The 22,947-nt window shown below is 39.5% G+C and overlaps 1 protein-coding gene across 2 annotated transcripts in view; it reads right to left on the bottom strand.

The window, feature by feature from the left end:
• Positions 1-22,947, bottom strand: part of enox2 (ecto-NOX disulfide-thiol exchanger 2) — a 276,169-nt gene that overhangs the window by 17,145 nt on the left and 236,077 nt on the right. For both annotated transcript variants that reach the window (XM_051650180.1, XM_051650181.1), the window contains 3 exons: positions 19,147-19,253; positions 8,415-8,529; positions 3,518-3,708 (listed from right to left, as the gene is read on the bottom strand). In XM_051650180.1, the coding sequence (XP_051506140.1) occupies positions 3,518-3,708; positions 8,415-8,529; positions 19,147-19,253 (413 nt within the window). The remainder of the gene's footprint in view (positions 1-3,517; positions 3,709-8,414; positions 8,530-19,146; positions 19,254-22,947) is intronic.

Genomic DNA, 22,947 nt, shown 5'->3' with positions numbered 1-22,947 from the left:
AAATCTATAGTGACGGTAGGTTTTGTAACGGCCGGCCAATTACTTAAAATGTATTCTAGAGGTAGCACAGTATTCATTTTGTTATGATCTCTTGTAGAAATGCACGATATATCAGCGGCCATATTGTTATCAGCCGATACATGTGAATTTTAAAAGTTATTGGTCCAATTGATTTATATCCAGATTTAGATTTATTGGCAAATATATCGAGCTATCAGCCTCCAAATACTGTATAATGAATTATCAGTATCAGCCAAAATTTCGATATCGGTGCATCCCTATCTTGCGGTTTATTACCAGCTAATTTTGTATTTGATGTTGATTTCGTCTTCAAGGTAACAGGCATTATTACTCAGATTGAGAATTTGTTTTAATGTAAATTATTCATTTGTGGAGTGGTGATGGCGTAGTGGGCTAAAGCACATAACTTCTAACTCAGAAGGTTGCTGGTTTGATCACCACAGCCACCATCATTGTGTCCTTGAGCAAGGCACTTAACTCCAGGTTGCTCCGGGGGGATTGTCCCTGTAATAAGTGCACTGTAAGTCACTTAAATGTAAATTTGAAGTATTTGACATAAATATACTGTGTATTTTAATAAGGTTAAAAACAAATGCTGTGATCAAAGTAACAAATGCCCCTAAAAATCTATTCCAGGGTGCAAATATCCCCCTTACTAAAAAACTTTAATTTCTAACACTGGTAGGCAGCTCACTAGGTTTTGCCATCTTGGTTTCAAATAATTATATCTCAGGTGTTATGATTATCTGTAATATGTGCTTATTTGATTACCTCTGGCTCATAAAAGACATTTCAACAACAAGCACCTGATATGACAGCTGTTCCCTGACATCCAGAGGTGCCATGCCACTGACATTAAGAAACGAGAGGAAAATATTTGGCCAGTGTGCATTTCAGTCAGAGACTAGTAAATAGATTTTATGCCTTAAGGATGTTTATATCTCTGTAGTGGCTCAGGTGAGGGACTAATTAAATCTAAAGCTGGATACACACAGTGGCTCTGTGCTGCCAGGGGCCAATCTCACAGGAGATGTGTGTGTTTGTGTTTGAATGTGGGCTGACTGCATCTGTGTAAATTAAAATGCATGTCTCTGTCAGCATAAGAAATGTTTTAAATGTCTGAAGTCTATATATTTTTAAACATACAACTTTTTATTTCTAGGCGGTGCTGGGGAATTTAATTAAAAATAACTTTGTTTACATTATGGTTACTCCTAAAAAAAGTAATGTGTTAAGATTACTTTTGTGTTACTTTTTCTCATATCAGCTGGCTGAGGCAGCCTCAGATTTTTAAATTGTATTTGTCACTACAAATTAAATATATAGAAAAGTAACATACATTACTTATTTGAAAAAGTAACTTCTTTGTAACTTATTTGAAGAGTGTAAACTTGTTACTTCCAAAAATTATCTGATGTGTTATTTTGAACACATTATCCAAACAGACCATTTCCAAAGAATAAACAAATTATTAAACCTGCTAGGTGCTCAGAATATGGTTTAATAAGCAGATTATTCATTACTGATACTGTTAAAAATTGAGAAGCCAAGCGCTATCTGAGCTACATAAACTGGCGATGTAACCTTTTTGTTTGTCTTCATGCACTGCTCCTCATGAATAAATTAGACCAAGGGTGAGTTTAACACATTCTGAGCACAGAAGCAAAAGCGTCTTTGCAGCCCTGCATGCCATTTGATCGTGATTCAGCTTTGAGAAATGACCTGTGCTGTTCATCCCATGTGTCAGAAAAAGAGACTTTCTACAAGGCTCATTGGTGATCAGTGAATATGTTTGTTTCTCAAACTTAAACTGATAACTTTGCATACGTCTCATATGTGGCCTATACGGGTAGCCATGCAGGATGAACCAAATCCATCTCACAGCAAAGCAATGTTAAGTATGTAGAATCTCTTTAGGCTTCATTAGTGGTAAGTGCACACCTTCTAAGAGAGACAAACGTCCCACTCTTGTATGGTCTCCTTCACGCACTAATAACAATTTGAAGGTCGTGGAATGTGTGGAGATAGCATCTATTTATGGGGTGCTTACAGGATGAGAATACTTTGGATGCTGTCTGTGTGTGTGACTAGGATTCCTTTTGATTATTTTAGTTTTGGACATTTGCAGCTTTATTAGCTAGATAGGAAATACAACATTAGAAAGGAAATGGAATCGGACCACATTAAAAACTGCATCAACTAATTGACAGCCATTAAAATCTTAATTGACAGCCATTGAAAAGTAGCCATATATTCAGACAAAATACATTTAATATTTCATTATATTATAGTCAATGTTTTACCAGGGCTCTTAACAAACCATTACTTGCAAAGCTCCATGTTGCCCAACATTTTCTCCAGAGTGTTTAGCAAGGTTATGTGGGTTATTAAATGTTTTTTACAAGGAACCCTATTGTTTGAATGCACAGCAGGTTTAAAAAATATCTGAAAAACTCTTTTCTCTCTGAAAACCAACCTCAGAGCTCTGGGTCAGTCTGAGCGCTCGATTGAACAATGAGGAACAGAGGCTGGTAACAGTAGATTGTTCTAAAAATACCGCTAATCCTCAAGAGAAGATAACATAACGTTTGATAGCAGAAATGAAAAAGCCTGATGGGTGGGAGACGTCAAGGCCGACAAAATTTCCACTTCACATGACACGTTTTACATCTCTTGTGTTTACTATTGTGTGAGTGATTGATGACCTGGATGATCCACAGAATACAGAACAACACTATTCATCGAGTGAGGAAAGAGTAAGTGTGTGAGAAAGCATGACTGTAAACATGCACCAGATGAGTTCACAGATCACCCCATGCTGGTTTCGAACCAACAACCTTTTGGATACCAGGCCAGATCTTTAACCACCATGACACACCACCTACCAAGTGAACACCCATGTCTTTAAAACCTCAAGCAGTCTGAGCATGCAGATCAAGGAGGTCTATAATTAGTGGAGAGGGCTATCTGTTTGCATCTCTATTAATCAATCATCAATGACAGTTACTTTGCTGATGCATACCCCCTCAGAAGTACGCAACCTGCATGCAGTGAGCTTTGTTCATGGGCTCTCAGTTCCAGGGAAAAGTCAAAGGATGTGAGTAATCACAGCAAAAGAAAAATGACATCCTGATACCAGATTGGCTGATTGCACCACAAGAACAGGCACAGTCCAAAGCCCTTCACTAACAGCTATCATGACCTGTGATATCAAAATACCAAACAGGGGAAAATACAAGCCCATTTTACACTTTTAAGAGCCCTGCAAAAAAATCAGTCAATGCCAAACATTTGCAATATATTTGTTGCATTAATTTTTTTTTTTTAGCAGTCTACATAGCTACTTTTGAATGGCTATCAGTGGAGAAAGATGCTTTATGCCCCCATAATGGTGCAGTTACAGCATCTGGTAGCAGGGCCTAATTGCCTATGCTGACCAGCCAATCCTTGACCCCTTGATGCTTCCACCTCAATCATTGTCTGAATGTGTGTGTACCTTCTGCATGCCCTGCAGTGCCTGCTGCAGGAAGCTGAGTTGCTGCTGGCGGGTGGCGTCCTCCTCGCTGCGCTGGGGCTGAGCTTTACCCTGCTCCTGTTTCAACAGCTCCACCTCATTTCTGTAGGCGTCCAGCTGACACCGCAGACTGTCGTTCTCCTCTTTCAGAGCTTCCACCTGCGCCAGCGGCCCTGGGAGGGGGAGAAGAGCGAGTTGGAGAGATATGAAAAATGACAATCACATTGGCGACAGGAAAGGGAAATAAGCAGACAGAGACACATGAGTGAAGAAGGCAGAGGTGAAAAACAATAACAGAAAGAAAGGGAAGAGGATTACCAAAGAGGACATTCAGGGGAGGAAAATGAGAGAGAAAGAGAGGCACATAATAACAGCAGTGTGCAGAGTAATAAGTCATTTTGGTGGTGGTAGTGAGTCCTGGAAAGGGTGAAAGGATTGAAAGTGGATGTATTTGGAGATGGAGAAAGCAGAAGAAAAGAGCGTTGCTCAAAGGCTGTATATAGAAAGCCATTGATGGACTGAGATGAAAGGACCCTCAGTGCCGCTGCCACATTCGCTTTGCTTTCAGAGGCTAATTAGAGAGGATTAAATGGAGGGAAAATGTATTACTTAATGCTTGACTTAATGTACCAAGGGCATTGTTATCAAATGGCTGTAATTAAAACGGACGCAAAAGGGTTCTTCATACCAACACATTCCGTTATTCAGCAGTCTCTTAACAACCAGATGATCAGAGATCCCACCTTTGCTCCACGTCTAGCGGGAGAAGATAACGGGATTATGTGACGAACCGTGTCCGTCTCAGATTGGGCAGTGAGAGAAAGATCGGGCGTCTGATGAAGGATTTTTTGGCAGTGCTAAAGGAGGATAGGTGTCTGAAAGATGTGGGCAGAAGATAAGCAAAGCCAGGTTGAGCTAGAAACAGCATTAGATGCTGCTGGGATACGCATAATCACCTGCCTTGCAGTGGCGGTATATTGGTACTGTTCCAAAATTTCGTAAACTGACTACCTAGACATTTTAAGAACCCCAGGTGCGTTCGCAATGCAAAGGATGTTCCCAATGTTATGCTGCCTATCTAAAGCCACTTTTCCACCATCGGGCCGAATGGTTCTCGTTGCGAAACCATGTCGTTCCAGGCCAGCTGGCACGGTTAAGGTTTCTTAGTCCACTGTTGTGCTTGAATGTACATAACAAATACAGCAGTTGGCGACAGCATGAGAGGTAAACATTGGAGCGAGTGCATTATGGAGGATGGTTCCAGTTTAAGGAGTGCTTTTTCCCCTGGTTTTACTCTGCTAAAGCACAGAAAAGACATGTCCCATGTCACAAAAAAGGAACGCAAAGAGAAAAAGGCAAGAGGTTTATCATCATTTGCTGAGGGGTTATGCATGAAACAGAACACAAACACAAAGGGAAAAGTTTCTAGACTAGCTAAAAAAGAAATGTATTGACAAAATATTATAGGAGTAATAGTAAAATATGACTTTATGAGCTAGCTAGTGTACTCTTTGTCCCTGACTAAAAAGGCATGTAGAAAAATGTATGTACTATACTAGTCATAAAATCATGAATAAACCAAATATAAACTTTTTTTATTCTTTATTTGATTAACTTCAGCATAGCGAACACTGCTAGCTACAGTACTTAGAAACAAATGAGTAACCTTGGTGTTGGTAAATGGACAATTGTGGGTCGCCATGTACTTAAGCTATTCCAACAGCACAGTTGAGCACAGTTAGCTAACCATGCAGAGAAATCCGGCCTGAGAACGGTTTGTAATCGTGCTATGCTGAACCGTGCTTAAGTGAAAATGCTACTGGAACCATTCCTAACCGTGCTCATAACCGTTTGGCCCAATGTTGGAAAAGCTGCTTACAATACCTTATTTTGGCCAAACTTTTAAGGCTAGGATATGCTTAGTTTTTTCCATGTGCCATTTCGCCTTATGAACTGTCGAGCACTTAGCCTTTCAAAGCAAACTCTTAACCGCGACCCTATACTGGCGTGTTCAACACATAGGCACTACAACTGCTTTGTGATAATCTTGCACAGACAATGCAGAGATGTGGACTGTCCACATGTCATGTAGAAAAACTAGGCTGCATGCGTACTGTGCTTATAATTACATTTTGATCTATATCATGGATAGGGCAATGCATCTAAATGCATATCAATAAGCTCAGTGTAAAAAAAAAAAAAGTTGAGACAAATGTTATTAATATGACTGTAAATTGGAGTCAACAATTGTTTTTATACTTTTCAGTATTGAATCAAACAAATGTATTCAATACTGAAAAGTATCAATAAAAATTGTTGACTCCAATTAAAACCTTACTATTTCATCCAATAAATGTGTGATGTATGTTCATGCTTAGAGTATCGCTTAGCAATGTGTTAACTTAAAACTGTTGAAATCAATTGTGTGTTGAGTCTCCCATGCACTTCACATGAGGTGTTGCTAGCTATGTGGAACACTCAAAATCGGTCACTTATGGGATTCCATGACATTTGGGTTTCTGCCTTATAAGGTGGCTGCCTATTTTACAGTTTTTAGAGAAAGCGAAATAGAGGGGGGGGGGGGGGGGGGGGTTGAGAGAGAGAGAGAGAGAGAGAGAGAGAGAGAGCAGCAGCAGTTTTTATTGATTGGCTCATCTCATCAATTCGCTGCCCTGAGAAACTGTTCGGTTCACCTTCCACAACATGGCAGGCAGCTGTATCGACAATGCTGCCCAGGGGTGCTGACAGTAAAGAAAGCAGCAACCATTCACACACTGAACTGTATCTATTGTCAGAGGACACTTGCCTGTTATCATTGATTTACTGTGGGGAAAAAAAACCCAAACAAACAAGATGGGCTGCAGCGAGGATGGAGGCGTTCTTACACATGTGAAGGTACATGGGTGGCTTCAGCTACGAGAGGAGTAAATACAAATAAAATTACAGGTAGAGGTTAGCACAAGTAACTTCTCCCATTTAAGGAGGTTACTCATCTCACCGGCAGGTATGAAATATTTGTTTTCATTACGGAGAAGGGTGTTGAATTACCTCCTTCATTAACCGAGTGGATCTCCTGCCCAATCCTATCTGATGATATCCTCTCAAATATCTGAACTCACTGACAGTGATTGTTATCATTGTTTTCTAATAACTAAGGTTGCACATGAGAAGACGTGCAAATCAAACCTGGTAAATGGATGATTACATTTGCATATATTTGCATGCTAATGAGCGCCCTTGCCACATCTGAGAATCTCAGATACAGAGAGTTGAGAGCCACGAATGGCAGGCCAGCAGGGGCCTTGCTTTAAATTTATGGCAAAGAGGGCATGTATGTGCGCGAATATGTGTGTGTTTAACAGCCAAGAGGTCTCATGACAGCAAAACAGACACTGATAAACCACAGTGATAATTTTACACTATCCCATGATTCCCTCTCCTCAGCAGCCACAGTCCTGTCTCTCTAACAGCACTTTTGTGACAAGCAGAACCTGAAATAATCTGGTAGAACAGCTGGCAGACTCACATTTGGCTCTGTACCAGCACATTCAGGAAGTCACTTGGGGTTATAGGAATAGTAATACAAAAATGACACTGTTTCACCATGACAAAATCAGCTGCTGACACACAGAGTTGATTTCATTGCTCCCTCATGTGCTCCGCTGCTATCCAAAGAGCATGTTAATGTTGGATCCATGACCTTGTAGTTTGCACAAGTGCTTCGACTCATTGAGTAATAGCACTCATGCAGATGGTGTAAGTTCGAATCCATCTCAAAACATTTCTTGTTCTTCTTCCACTGTCTATATGGCAATGAAAAGTGCCAAAAAAGGCCAAAGAGAGCACACCGATAGTGGAGAATGACCATTTCATCTGATCATTGCCTCACCATTCAAGAAACAGTACGTAATGATAACAGAATCTTTATTTTTGGTTGAACTACTCTTAACTTTGTCCCATTTCCAATCGGTCCAATGTAAATGGGCATACGATTTACGTGTGGTTTGTGCTCCTGTCACTTGCTGGCTCCGGTGTAAAAAGAAGGCCACATAATGAAACATTGATGTCTAAAAAGTTATTTGACACAAAAAGACATAATGATGTTTGGCCAAACAGTGGTCTTATAGCGAAGGGCAATTCTAAAAGCTTCATTAGTTCCTGAAAATGTTTATTGAGAAAACCTCTGGCAGTGGCAGTTACATAGCCTGAACCAGACATATAGTGACAAGGGTCATTAAATAGTCAGAGCTTTCTAGAAGTCGGATTTCTTTCTCTCTCTTCATTTATACTTTGAAAATTCACAAGTTATTGCTTCTTCCTGCAAATTTATCAGCACTGTATGATCACAGTAGAGAAAGGGTTCCTCCCAAATCAGCACTGGACTTAATATGTAAGCAACCTCTGGGTGCCCAGAGGCCTCTTTAAGGGTGGGTTGCACCAATAAGAATCTAAAACCTAGATTAAATCAAGACTCAAAACTCAGTTGCACCAAACTTTGAAACTTATTTAATAGTATTTAGGGTAACATTTAAATGATCAGTTTGATCGTGAATTTGAAGAAAAATACCATCTCTCTACCATTTTATGACAGGAATCTATAATTGTTATGTAAAGATTAAATTAAAAAGGACCTATTGTTCCCATATTGAAACTCAAGTTTTGACTTGACTTGTCCCCATAAATATTTTTCATAGCTTGTAAATTTAAGAAGTGTACATGCTTCTGCAACATTTTCTTAGTCTGCTTGATCAGCCTTTCATGCGTTTTATGCCACCCTAAGAGAATGAAGATGCACTTCTAGTGCTTCTATAGTTTTGTAAAGGATTCCCATCTTGTACTTCTGTGTGAACACTGACTGCCAATCTGGAATGATGTGTACCTGAGTCATCGGAGTCCTTGCTCTCTGGAGCATCTTCCATGTCATCATCCGACATCTCCATTTCCTCCTCTCTTCGAATTCCCATCAACTCTTCATTGTGGATGTTTCTGATCTCCTGCGAATGACAGGAACAGAGCATTTAATCACAACTACTACTTGATGAACTCTCACAGTGATTAAAATCAGAAATATGTGGGAAGGAAATGTAATAAGCCTTGCAGTCCATTCGGTCAGATTGTAAAATATTAGAACTGTTCTCAAGACCCATAAGAGCACGTGGCCCAGCTCCAGCGGTATCCACACACAGAGACAAATGATGTTGGCTGACCTTGTCGAAGCACATATTCAGTGGACAAACATTGCACAGGGACTTCTTAATGTGTTATAATGGCTGCCAGCATAGCTTGAATGTGGCATGATATGATTGCACAGCCACCACAGATCTGAAGGGCTGAGCAGGGGCAGATGAAGCAGATGTCTGGGCATGGGTGCTACCCTGTTGGCGATCCTGATGGGGGAGCTCTCCAGCTAATGAGGAGGGATGCGGCTGTGCAAAGGCACAACATGACCACCACAGGGAGAGAGACTCGCTCCCTGACAACAAACAAAAGGCCCAGCATAAACATAACCATCTGTCTAGCACAACACATGAGCTCACTGAGAATTACAGAGGTCGAGCAGGTAGTGCAAAAGCAAACAGGCCCATCTGCCCAATAAGGGAAGTGAGATGATTTGGGCAACTGCAGAAAGGCAACTATCTCCGTTTGAAGCTGCCTCTGGAACAACCCTACTTTATACTTTTCTACAAACTTTAACACAGGAAGCCTTGCTACCCACAGTAAAAATGGACTGTGATTGAATTCAGGTCGTCTAGGCAACTGCAAATAGCTAACTGGTGTATCGTTTGAAATAACAATCAACCTAATGTCCCAAACCGAGGACAACTTGCTATATTGATTGGATGAAACATTGCTCTATCAAAACCAACACTTACCAAAGGTTGGTTTACTCAAGAGATGTCCAGGGTAAACATGCAGGAGAGTCCAAGGAAATGAGGATGAAAATCCCCTAAATTCCATTAAGCCTGAGCATAGCTTTGGGTCAACAAATCAAGCAAAACCAGCATTTTACTGTCATATGTATGAGAGAAGCACACAGATGGTCCAAACAGCTCCAAGGGTGAGTGAGGCAGAGTAAACAGAGATTTTAAACAGTGTGTTACCCAGAGGCATCATGTGCCCATGTGATTTTTTGTTTTTTACTTTTAAATGTCTTCCAACATGATTCAAATGGTATGTTCTTTATTAGAATGAAAGGCAAACTGTTTAGAGAAATCCAAGTTATTTTTCATTATAGGAAACAAAGTTGTGCAAGAAAAATTTACAAATGCACCACAGGGAGAAGCTGTCAGAGTAAAATTAAATTAATTTAAATCTAATAAACCCAGATGTTCAGAAATAATAGAATAAGAAAACTGCAAAATAATTCATAGCCAGTGTAGGTATTAATTTTATCTAAACCAAGTCTATCTAGAAATCAATATCTATAAATTATCAAGTCTATCTAGAAAGTACTCATTGAATATCAAACAATGTGTGTAAATTCATAAACCCCTGCAGATAGAGATGCGGCCTCTAGCAGTTCTGTGCTATAGTAAAGACACTTCCACTCCATTTCGATAAAATTAAAATAAAAAAAAATAAAAAAATATATATATATATCGGAAAACATCCAGCCATAGCCCATTGAGCCAAAAGGATTTTGAATGGATGATTTGAATTTACAAAAACAAATTTTTACCTTTAATAATTAAATTGAATGATTATTGCATGTAAAAAAGTACGACTGTGGCAGTATTCTTTATTCACATGTCTAAATTTTGTCAGTCCAATTAAATCACGTTTTGCTATAAGTGGAGTCCCATGGCTGCTTCGGATCGTGCTCAGGGGAAAGGTCGAGCACCCAAGGGAAAGTGCAATGTTAAGCTCATTAACTGACGTGCAAATCAAACCTGGTAAATGGATGATTACATTTGCATATATTTGCATGCTAATGAGTGCCCTTGCCACATCTGAGAATCTCAGATACAGAGAGTTGAGAGCCACGAATGGCGGGCCAACAGGGGCCTTGCTTTAAATTTATGGCAAAGAGGGCATGTATGTGCGCGAGTATGTGTGTGTTTAACAGCCAAGAGGTCTCATGACAGCAAAACAGACACTGATAAACCACAGTGATAATTTTACAGTATCCCATGATTCTCTCTCCTGAGCAGCCACAGTCCTGTCTCTCTAACAGCACTTTTGTGACAAGCAGAACCTGAAATAATCTGGTAGAACAGCTGGCAGACTCACATTTGGCTCTGTACCAGCACATTCAGGAAGTCACTTGGGGTTATATGAATAGTAATACAAATATGACACTGTTTCACCATGACAAAATCAGCTGCTGACACACAGAGTTGATTTCATTGCTCCCTCATGTGCTCCGCTGCTATCCAAAGAGCATGTTAATGTTGGATCCATGACCTTGTAGTTTGCACAAGTGCTTCGACTCATTGAGTAATAGTACTCATGCAGATGGTGTAAGTTCGAATCCATCTCAAAACATTTCTTGTTCTTCTTCCACTGTCTATATGGCAATGAAAAGTGCCAAAAAAGGCCAAAAGAGCACACCGATAGTGGCGAATGACCATCTCATCTGATCATTGCCTCACCATTCAAGAAATAGTACGTAATGATAACAGAATCTTTATTTTTGGTTGAACTACTCTTAACTTTGTCCCATTTCCAATCGGTCCAATTTAAATGGGCATATGATTTACGTGTGGTTTGTGCTCCTGTCACTTGCTGGCTCCGGTGTAAAAAGAAGGCCACATAATGAAACATTGATGTCTAAAATGTTATTTGACACAAAAAGACAATGATTTTTGGCCAAACAGTGGTCTTATAGTGAAGGGCAATTCTAAAAGCTTCATTAGTTCCTAAAAATGTTTGAGAAAACCTCTGAGAAAAGTGGCAGTTACATAGCCTGAACAAGACATATAGTGACAAGGGTCATTAAATAGTCAGAGCTTTCTAGAAGCCGGATTTCTTTCTCTCTCTCTTCATTTATACTTGGACAATTCACAGGTTATTCACAAGGGAAAGTGCAATGTTAAGCTCATTATCTGAATCAACTTATGTGCAGTTTATGTTTGCCAACCATGTCTGATCTCTGTGGAACGGTCAATCAGTTTTTTCATAGTCTAATACAGAATATATATATATATATATATATATATATATATATATATATATATGTGTTTTTGTTTGATCGGTCGCTGTTCATTTCCTTTGGTGCTGAAAAGTGTTTGACAGGTTGTGTGACCTCTTTACACTCTTTTCATCAAGTTTAAAAAAAGCAGCGGCTTATTATCTTATTGTCTCAGTAGTTTCAGTTTGAAGCTGGTTTTACATGGTTCCTCGGTAGCCACGGGTTCTGTATTAATTTTCAATGGGAGAAAGGCAGCAGGTGGCTGAACGGATCGAGGCGGCAGCACTTGCCAAGCTCATTTACGAGACATCAGCCGCTTTGCCTTGTGCAACTACTTACGGCACACACAGTGCAAGATAAAAATATTTTATCTTTTTGCGGCTGCTGCGTGTCATTGACAACCCAGACATGACTTTTATAAGTCAGCATTTAGCTTTTATTTAGTCAGCTTCCTTAAGAACAGTCTGACCAATTGCTCCCTATTACCTATATAGGGCATTGTGTGGCAATAACAATATATGGAACAGTGAACAAGTAAGTGATTTCACGACAACTTTCGGAAAGAATTAGAATGTTAATGTGGGTAAGACATTTTGATAGGATATTGATCTTGGCAGACTAGATCTGCTACTCTGCTGCAGAGCAAGTACGGAGACCTGCTACTGCTAGAACAAAAACAGACATATTGGGTTAAAGGTGCTGTAAGCGATTTTAGCGTTCTTAAGCTTTCACGTAACTGAGCCGTTGAATTAGCCATGCCCCCTCATTCCAAAACGCAAAGATAATTTTGAGACCAAAACCAAGCAAGAGCAGTATTATTTGTTCCTGTGGCTGTCAAATTCAACAGTGGCACAATAGCACCCTAAACTGACAAACATTATGAATCATAGTCTCAATGATTCACTTAAAATAAAACACTATGAGAACGAGCAGAATGATTGACAGGTGAAAAGCGTCAATGTTCGCGGTACACGGACACATTTTTGTTTGCTGTCTACAAAGTCTACAGCTGTCACAGAGACCGGTGAGATATCTCAGGACACTTATTTCATTAATATCTTTAAGGGAGTATTACATTCTTTTGCATACTTTTCCATGAATAAAATAGCTTACAGCACCTTTAAGCAAATGGACATGCTGCTGCACAATTAGACATAAATACAGTCCCCCAAAAAAGCAGGAAACTGCACAAACACAACCCCCCCCAAACAAGCAGATCTACCGTCAAGACTTGTGTACTGCTGCTGCTCTGAAAAGCCAAGTGCTCCAAGTGTTTGCTAGCTAGGTGTGCCTTAGCCTGTTTGGCCGAATGGCTTAAACGGCTAGTGACCTGACTCATAATGTGTACCTAGACCAGGAAAGCCCAGAGCTCATTTAACTAGTGACTTAGCCTAGCTAAGTGTGGATTATTTAAACTAATGAATGTGATATGAATATGAATGTGTGCCATGCCAGATTTGGCAAAGGCTTACCTAGTTAAAGATGAGCTTCTGTGTGTCATGGCCAAAAGCAGAAGTAACAGCCCCAGCAACCACCTGAGCAAATAGCATTTTCAGAGGAATCTCTCGCAGCGTGCTGCAGTGAAACCGGCATAAATGCAAACTGAGAAAATTTAAATGTTAGGCAAAAGAGAGAGTATGCAAGTTGATTGGCTACCTGATAACACAAAGAACCTATCAGCTTATGCCATGTGATCCGACTGGATTGACGCATCACATTTAAGAAAGCTGATAGGTTATTCTAACTGGTCTGTTAAAATAGCCTATCAGCAGAGTTTTATGCCTGAACTTTCAATTTCTACAATTTTATAGACAAATAACAGTCATGGAAAACTGCAAACCATTTTATTTAGTACATTTTCTTTGTTTTATTAACTGTCACTTACACTGAACATCAAATACAATATTAACAGCAATCTGCTCAGAGATTGGATACATGCATTTACTTTCTATTGAGCTTTGAGCATTGAGGGACTACGCTGGCTGACCCTGGCACTCCCTCAAAAACAAATAGGTGCATAATGCCCCTGGTGCTACTGTACCTATTACCTATCACCTGCTCCAAATCTAACACCCTTTAACAAACCGCATTCTGGTTTGACGCAATCTCCACCTGCGGCACTAAATGTTAAAATGTCACTAATGGGCTCCTTAAAAACACACTTTTCAAATCTAAGGTTCAAAGGCTTATTTGAAAGCTTGGTATCTCCCTGAAGCTCTGCATTGTCATCCCAGAAGGATTCAGACAGTTTTGAGATTGATTCTTTTCAATACATAATGTAAAAGTTTAGAGAGGCCTCCTAACTCACTTTTTTTCTCAAATGAATCTTCACCCCTCCGTGACAGCATTGAGACTGCTCCCCGTCTCAGCCACAGTGATGCTACATGCACAATGCCAGCCCGGGTGCAAGAAGAGTCCTATACCTGAGACTAAATATATTCAACTTAAGTCAAACGGTCAGAACAAAAAGCTAGAAAGGAGACTAGGGGCAAAACACAGGACATGTGTGTACATCAGCTTACCAAACCGAGCTAGGCTTATTAGGGTTGTTATACATTCATTCTTGCTGTCTGATGGGAGAAATGAAAGAGAAACTCAATAAAAGAGAGAACTCAAAGGCAGTAATTACAGCACAATTAATAAGCCCCATTCAAAGCTGAGGTACAGGGTAAGTGCTGAAGAAACTCTATGTACCGGAGTCATTTGGAAATGACAAATATAATAAAATTACTTTCAACATTTCAAATAGGGCAGCCAATCAAGGTTTTCTTGAAACAATTAAGGATTCATTTAGTTCACTAAGTTAAAGCCCTGATGGGCAGTGATAGCAAAGAGTCTAAATGTGCTTCACAATGGCTTGGAAATGGAAGGATGTGACCACTACTTCTAATGGAAAATAAATTCTCTGCACGGTTCATGACACTGAATTTCTGCTCGTCTGGCCAGTTTGGGCTGTACATTAGAAATAAATGAAATCAAATGGATTATTACTGAGATATGCAATATTAAAAGCTTAGCATTTTAATTTGGGAGATGAAGCAACTCAAGTTTTAAACACCTACCTTAAAAAGTGAGGAGTCACTTTCGGCTCAGCATTTACCTACATCTTATTGCTGTTCAAATATCTTAAAGCCAACATGAAACAGCATTAACAACTCATTTTACTTCATTAATGTGACATTTGAGTCACATTGTGTTAACTATTGAAAAACTAAAAAAGGCTACATTACTTGCAACAGTAAAGCCTAAAAGAATGACTAAATAGCTATTTGGCTATCAGCTAACAATATTTTTTCCCACCCACATGGCCTAGGTGATGTCAGCCGAAAAGAACAGTCATTTCAGAGAGAGAGCAAATAAATTTTGCTAAATGATTACAAGGACAATTTTTTGGGAACACCATCCACTGAAGTATCATTAATAATATATTACAATGTATTTAAGAAATAGCGTCAATTTTTATTTCACGTTGACTTTAAAGTAATGAGAATTGCTACAACCTGAACTCGCCTTCATCTGATGCCATAATCATTTGCTGAGCAGGAGTTCTAAGATTAGAATCAACTTTATTAGATGTAAACCATATCAACCCTCTGATCCATGTAAAATGTTTTAATGTTGCCTGCAATGGAAATTAAGGTGCTAGTTGTCAGGGTTTTGTGAAGGGAAGAGACGAGAGAATAAGGAACCAAACACAGAAATTATTTAATTTGAAACAAAAGGGGATACAACAGAGGAGAAGGAAACAAAATTCTACAGCAGTATGCTGGCAACTAACACACTACATACAAACAAGATCCAACCAGGAACAAAGAACAAGAGGGTATTTGTACACATGGGCTAACAAGTAACACCTGGGACGCAATTAGGGCAATGGCCAGGAAGACAGACATAAGAGGAAGATACAGAACTTCAAAACAAGAGTCTCTTTAAACTTTCAACATAAGAGTCCTTGGGTATCGCATAACGTGACGTGACTAATTACATACCAAATTGGGTCTTTGAACACTAATAATCAAAGAGATCTCTCAAATAAACATAGAAAGCAAAGAAAGGAAAAAAAAAAAAAAAAAAACACCCCACTTCAACACAAACATGTAGAGTTTCACTAATGAATTACAGTTTCAGCTTCAAGCCTCTATTTTCCATAAGTATTTTTCTCTTGTATTGAGCTTTGGTATACAGTATTCAGTATACAGTGCATCCGGAAAGTATTCACAGCGCTTCACTTGTTCCATATTTTATGTTACAGCCTTATTCCAAAATTGATTAAATTCATTATTTTCCTCAATTCTACAAACAATACCCCATAATGACAACGTGAAAGAAGTTTGTTTGAAATCTTTGCAAATTTATTAAAAAAAAATTAATCACATGTACATACGTTTTCACAGCCTTTGCTCAATACTTTGCTGAAGCACCTTTGGCACCAATTACAGCCTCAAGTCTTTTAGAGTATGATGCTACAAGCTTGACACACCTATTTTTGGGCAGTTTCTCCCATTCTTTGCAGGACCTCTCAAGCTCCATCAGGTTGGATGGGGAGCGTCGGTGCACAGCCATTTTCAGATCTCTCCAGAGATGTTCAATCGGGTTCAAGTCTGGGCTCTGGCTGGGCCACTCAAGGACATTCACAGAGTTGTCCCGTAGCCACTCTTTGTTATCTTGGCTGTGTGCTTAGGGTCGTTGTCCTGTTGGAAGATGAACCTTCACCCCAGTCTGAGGTCCAGAGTGCTCTGGAGCAGGTTTTCATCAAGGATGTCTCTGTACATTGCTACAGTTCCTGCCACTGAAAAACATCCCCACAGCATGATGCTGCCACCACCATGCTTCACTGTAGGGATGGTATTGGCCAGGTGATGAGCAGTGCCTGGTTTCCTCCAGACATGACGCTTGCCATTCAGGCCAAAGAGTTCAATCTTTGTTTCTCATGGTCCGAGAGTCCTTCGGGTGCATTTTGGCAAACTCCAGGTGGGCTGTCATGTGCCTTTTACTGAGGAGTGGCTTCCGTCTGGCCACTCTACCATACAGGCCTGATTGGTGGAGTGCTGCTGAAATGGTTGTTCTTCTGGAAGGTTCTCCTCTCTCCACAGAGAAACGCTGGAACACTGTCAGAGTGACCATCGGGTTCTTGGTCACCTCCCTGACTAAGGCCCTTCTCCCCTGATCGCTCAGTTTGGCCGGGCGGCCAGCTCTAGAAAGAGTCCTGGTGCTTCCAAACTTCTTCCATTTACGGATGATGGAGGTCACTGTGCTCATTGGGACCTTCAATGCTGCAGAAATTTTTCTGTACCCTTCCCCAGATCTGTGCCTCGATACAATCCTGTCTCGGAGGTCTACAAACAATTCCTTGGACTTCATGGCTTGGTTTGTGCTCTGACATGTACTGTTAACTATGGGACCTTATATAGACAGGTGTGTGCCTTTCCAAATCATGTCCAATCAACTGAATTTACCACAGGTGGACTCCAATCAAGTTGTAGAAACATCAAGGATGATCAGTGGAAACAGGATGCACCTGAGCTCAATTTTGAGTGTCATGGCAAAGGCTGTGAATACTTTTGTACATGTGATTTTTTTTAATAAATTTGCAAAGATTTCAAACAAACTTCTTTCACGTTGTCATTATGGGGTATTGTTTGTAGAATTGAGGAAAATAATGAATTTAATCAATTTTGGAATAAGGCTGTAACATAAAATATGGAACAAGTGAAGCGCTGCGAATACTTTCCGGATGCACTGTACATTTACATTTATTTGGAAGGCACTTTTATCTAAAACACATTTAACCTCCTGAGACCCCTGTGTGATTTCTGTGTGCATTTTCCGTTGAATAAATAATTCTAATCGTATAAGCATCAGCCAACCATGTTAAAATAAAATGTAGCATTATAAAATTCTGAATCTATGTACAAATTACCATTGTCCCATGTCTGCCAAAAATGTTGAGTGGTCCAAACATCATCTGCAGCATGAAACTGAACTTTTGGTTGGATTTCAGGATTGAATACTGCATAGGAAAGCCACAGGATGCTCCTTTGCTCCCTATTTGTGAATGACTTAACCTCCAGTGTGCTGTCTGTCTTCACTGGTCTCAGAACCATTTGAAATGCACCTTATTTTCATCCTAACTCCATCTAAAGCCTCTGAAAGCAACATTTTTCAGCTTTTGGATGAACCCATTTATTCTCAATGTGAAAATGCACAGTAAATACTGCATATAGGAATGCATTTACTAATGTTAATAAATAGAACTGTACTGCACAGTGATATCAAAATTAAACATAACAAAATGTATATTAAAATCAAGCTAAATGACCCACAGATGTGTTAGAGTTGAAAGTTATTCAAAATAACTAACATGTTTTTTCTACTTTTGAGAAAATGCAGTGCCAGTTTCCACATATGTGGACATAATGTTTATCAGGGCGCTGACGCGCGAAAAATGACATTTTAATCTGAACAAATTAAACAAGAGAAATCAGCGGCATGCTGTTGTGTCATGTGACTCGGTGCAGCAGAAGTTAACCCTTTAAATTACAGTCTAGAGTCTTGTGAACAGTATTCGGTCCGTTTTTATTCATTTTTTTTTTCACCCAATTTGGAATTCACAATGCGCTTTTAAGTCTTTGTGGTCGCGTAGTGATTCGCCTCAATCCGGGTGGCGGAGGACGAATCCCAGCTGCCTCCGTGTCTGAGACCGTCAACCCGCGCATCTTATCAAGTAGCTTGTTGAGCGCGTTGCCACAGAGACATAGCGCGTGTGGAGGCTTCACGCCATCCACCGCGGCATCCACGCTCAACTCACCAGGCGCCCCACCGTGAATGAACCACATTATAGTGACCACGAGGAGGTTACCCCATGTGACTCTACCCTCCCTAACAACCGGGCCAATTTGGTTGCTTAGGGGACCTGGCTGGAGTCACTCAGCATGCCCTGGGATTCAAACTAGTGAACTCCAGGGGTGGTAGCCAGCGTCTTTTACCACTGAGCTACCCAGTCCCCCAGTTTTTATTCATTTAAATTATGCGTTGTGTATAGCGAAGCCAAAATACGACGTCCACGCATGTGGACTCGGGGTCGCACAAAGTTAAGGTATACATTTTTCAGTATGCACGTTCCCTGGGAATCTAACCCCCAACCTTGTGTTCTTCATGCTCTGCCAGTTGGGCTACAGGAATTACAGAGCATACCTGTAATCTATATTTTCTGTTAGCGATTCGTTAACAATGTTACCTGCCGGATGGCTGTCAGCTGCTGAGAAATCTTACGACCAGAAAAATCTGAGTGTTTTCATTATCATACTTCCTTGGCTACAACGAACATCCACATCAAAGAAAATAAATGGACTTCAGTTAAGGGATAAATTGGGTGCTTGCAAGGAAGGGAAAATGGACAGAGGAAAGCATAACAACTGCATAATTATTTTTGTAGATGTGAAGCATGAACACATTTACATAGAGAAATTAAAACACCAACCTCTGCTTGCTTTCGCCACATGTCCAGGTTCTTGCGTTGAGCTTTGGAGAAATGGTCCCATGCCTTTTGTTTGGAAGCAGCGTGGAATACAGACACAATCTGCTCAACTGTGGCAGGGGATGCAGGGGCCAGTTTGGGGCGTCCAAAGAAAGAAAGAGAGAGAGGGGCGATTGGGAAGGTGCAGAGGAGTGAAAAAACTTGTCAGGTTGGAAGTGATGTTTTTCCCCTTCCCCCCTCTATACTGTACACGGGGGATTCTTACAAAACCTGACAAGAAAAGGTCCTGATCATATTTAACCCTAAATCAATAAAATAAATTCAAAATTGCATTTTGCATAAAGAAAATGAAGCCTACAGTATATTTAGGCCCATTAAGATATTTTGCATTGTGACAATATTTTCAGGACACTTAAGCACATTTTACCTCCCCAATTCTCATTACCATAACTCGTTTTGATGTTTTACTTTTATTATTCAACAGGCAAATAAATACAAAAGAAGTTAAGTATTAAGTGGTTGCGTCGATTCAATTCAAATAGATCAAAGGAGGCAAAAAGCAATCTGCACGCCAGGCCATAAAAGATGCAAAAAGAAAAGGAAATAAAAATTAGGTTCAAAGTCCAAGATCCTTTGAGAAAAATGTTTTACTGAAGATTTACCATGTGTACAAAATGTGCACAACCAAAAAAAGTGAATGTGCACAATTTTAAATATTTTTTTTAAATAAAAAAATGTAGCAAACGTTTCTTCAGTGCTTAACATCTTCAATGTAGATAGCATACAGTATATACATACACACACACACAAATCGAGTGCAACATTGATTGCAGACACTGATTGGAGACACTTGATAATGATCAGGGATAACAAGAGACTAGTTAATCACTTAACCAATAAAAGAAAGATACACAAGTACAGCCCACATAGGTGGAGTAATCCATTGTATACACAACAGCAACACAACATTAACAACAACAGCATTATTTGTTCCACAACGTACAGTCCTATTAGTGCTAAAGTGAAGGATATAATAAAAAAAAATACTGGCGTGTGTTAACAGTTGATAATGTAGGCAAGTATCTTTTTGCTAACTTTTTGTTCATTCTAGAGGATGAACTATCAGGGACAGATTGATTTACGCTGATTGTAGCACAACAACAGCTGGATGGGATAAGAATCTGGAAGGTCCAAATGTTTTTTTCCTAGCAGACATTATCATTCTTGTAACAACTCCAAAAACATTAACACTTGTTAGTTTTGTTACCAAAATGCAATATATAATTACTTGTTTTATTACTTGTAGTTCTACTAACATTGTTTACCTTTTGACTTGTCCGTGTGGCTTGAAGTACATTGGCAAAACCAATAGACAACTCCGCACCCGCATTAATGAACATGAAACATCGTAGTTCCATCTACAGAGGTGACCCAAAATCTCCGGTTGCCAGACATTTTAAGGAAGCCAATCACCCTGTACACACTCTCTCTGTTCGTGGCATTGATAGAGTTACCTTGTCCCGCAGGTACTTGAATCTGGAACAAAGATTATTGCAGTGTGAAAGTCGATGGATTTTTTTTGTTAAAATGGAACAACCTCTTGGCCTTAATGAGACCATAAATCTTTCCTGTTTTCTGTAGGTGTCATTCCCATCCACCTGTTGTTGTTGCTGTTGTGTCTACAATGGATTACTCCACCTATGTGGGCTGTACTTGTGTATCATTCATTTATTGGTTAAGTGATTAACTAGTCTCTTGTTATCCCTGATCATTATCAAGTGTCTCCAATCAGTGTCTGCAATCAATGTTGCACTCGATTTGTGCGTGTGTGTATGTATATGCTATCTACATTGAAGATGTTAAGCACTGAAGATAGTCCATAATGGACTGAAACGTTTGCCACATTTTCTTTTCAATTTTCTTTTATTTTTTTGTGTGCACATATTCACTTTTTTGGTTGTGCACGTTTTGTACACTTTTGTTACTATACATGGTACTATACATTTTTCACAGTGGATCTTGGACTTTCAACCTCATTTTTTGTTTTGTTTTTGTTTTTTACAACTTTTATGGCCTGGTATGCAGATTCCTTTTTGCCTTCTTTGATTTACTTTTATTATTCCCATTGTTTTCTATGATGATTCTCATTACCGTAAGAGTCATTACAATAAAAAGTATGTTGAACAATGATTTTTTAAAACTGAAATCACCAAAAATAAAAAGGCAGTACCAAGGGAGTTCTACTATGATGTATAAATACTTTAAAATGTAAATAATATTTCAAAATGAGAACATCATAATGACCCTTTGTTCCACGCACTGCAGTAACATGTGCGTAACTATCATGAAAAAATTCACAATGCATAAAAATCTTAATGACCCTAAAATAGGCATTATTTTCTACATACAAAATTGAATTTTTTGTTTGTTTGTTTCTTTTGATTTTGGAGTAAAATAGGACCAGGACATTTGACAGGTTTCAAGAGAATCCCCCACAAACACTGGACTGGGGTGACTTGGCTACAGGGATAAGATCTGAATGAGATCTTGTGTGTGACAAATCATGATCACCCTCTCCAGCACTATCCATATGCATGTAGTTTCGACTCTCTTGGGAAGATTAATCAGTAGCAAAGTGAATTTCCTAGCTTTACCTGAGACCAACTTTTCCATGCAGTGTTTCTTCCTATGTCAATTACCACAACACCTCTCACCTTTATTGACTGGATAGTCAAAGGACCCTTGCATTTTGTAAGAGTACATTGTGTGGAAGCCTAATGAGATGAATGTTTAATCTATGACAGGCTGAGCTCATTACTTCACTGTGTATAGATAAGAGAGGATGTATAACTTATGTAAATGTATTAGAGCAAACCTGTTTAGAATTAAGAGACGAGGCAGTCAATCAACTATTTTTGAGGGCTTGAGCGCTTTGGATGTTTCGAGGTACATGCCATTAATTTCCTGTTAGAATTAAAGACAGGAGTAAGACTGAGGACTAAAAAAGAACAGCTGTTGAGAATCACAGCTGCTAATGAAATATGGTGCTCTGACATCTTTGACTCCATCAAACCCTTCAATTATTCTAAACCTATCTTTTTTTCCTGTAATTTTTAGAGAAATCTGGGAACTGACATCAAAACATCCATCAGTCTAAGTGATGTAATAGCACTGTGATACAGAAACATATGGTGTCAACATCTTAATGGATGCAAGACATCCTTACTGATGGTACAATGTATGACCCATGCAGATACAATTAAAGATCTCCGTCTCTCTTCTCCTTCCTCTTCCTCTCCCTCCCTAAGAGGGGGTTAATAAACCCTGGGGAGTCAGTAAGCTTTCCAAACGCCTGCAGCAAAGACATGCTCCAGAGAGAGACAGAGAGGCCAGATCAATTGTGACTTCATCATCCTTTAATTTAACGGAAGAGATCGATGGCAAACATCTAAAGCCTGTGCCTTAGTGTATGCATGTGCATCTAAAAGCATGCAGGTACGTGTACAGGTATGCAGGTGTGTTAAAGTGTAGTGATTTGCCTGATGTGCGGCAATATTGTCGTGGTGCTGAATGACACAAGAGTCAACACAACAGTGTCAGTAGTGGAAATAAGTTTTGCCTGTTCACCACTGACATAAATACACTAAAACACCAATTATGTATATTAATTGTGTAGTAATAGTATAACTTGCATCTAAGACCTAAAACATAAGCTGCTTTTCCACCATCCGGCTGAATGGTTCTCGTTGCGTAACAATGCTGTTCAGTACAGATCCTGGCTTGTTGGCATGGTTTTATTTCTTT

Source organism: Myxocyprinus asiaticus, chromosome 22 (genome assembly GCF_019703515.2).
Source record: "Myxocyprinus asiaticus isolate MX2 ecotype Aquarium Trade chromosome 22, UBuf_Myxa_2, whole genome shotgun sequence".
Lineage (NCBI taxonomy): Eukaryota > Metazoa > Chordata > Actinopteri > Cypriniformes > Catostomidae > Myxocyprinus > Myxocyprinus asiaticus.
This window is presented reverse-complemented; position numbering and strand designations above follow the sequence as displayed.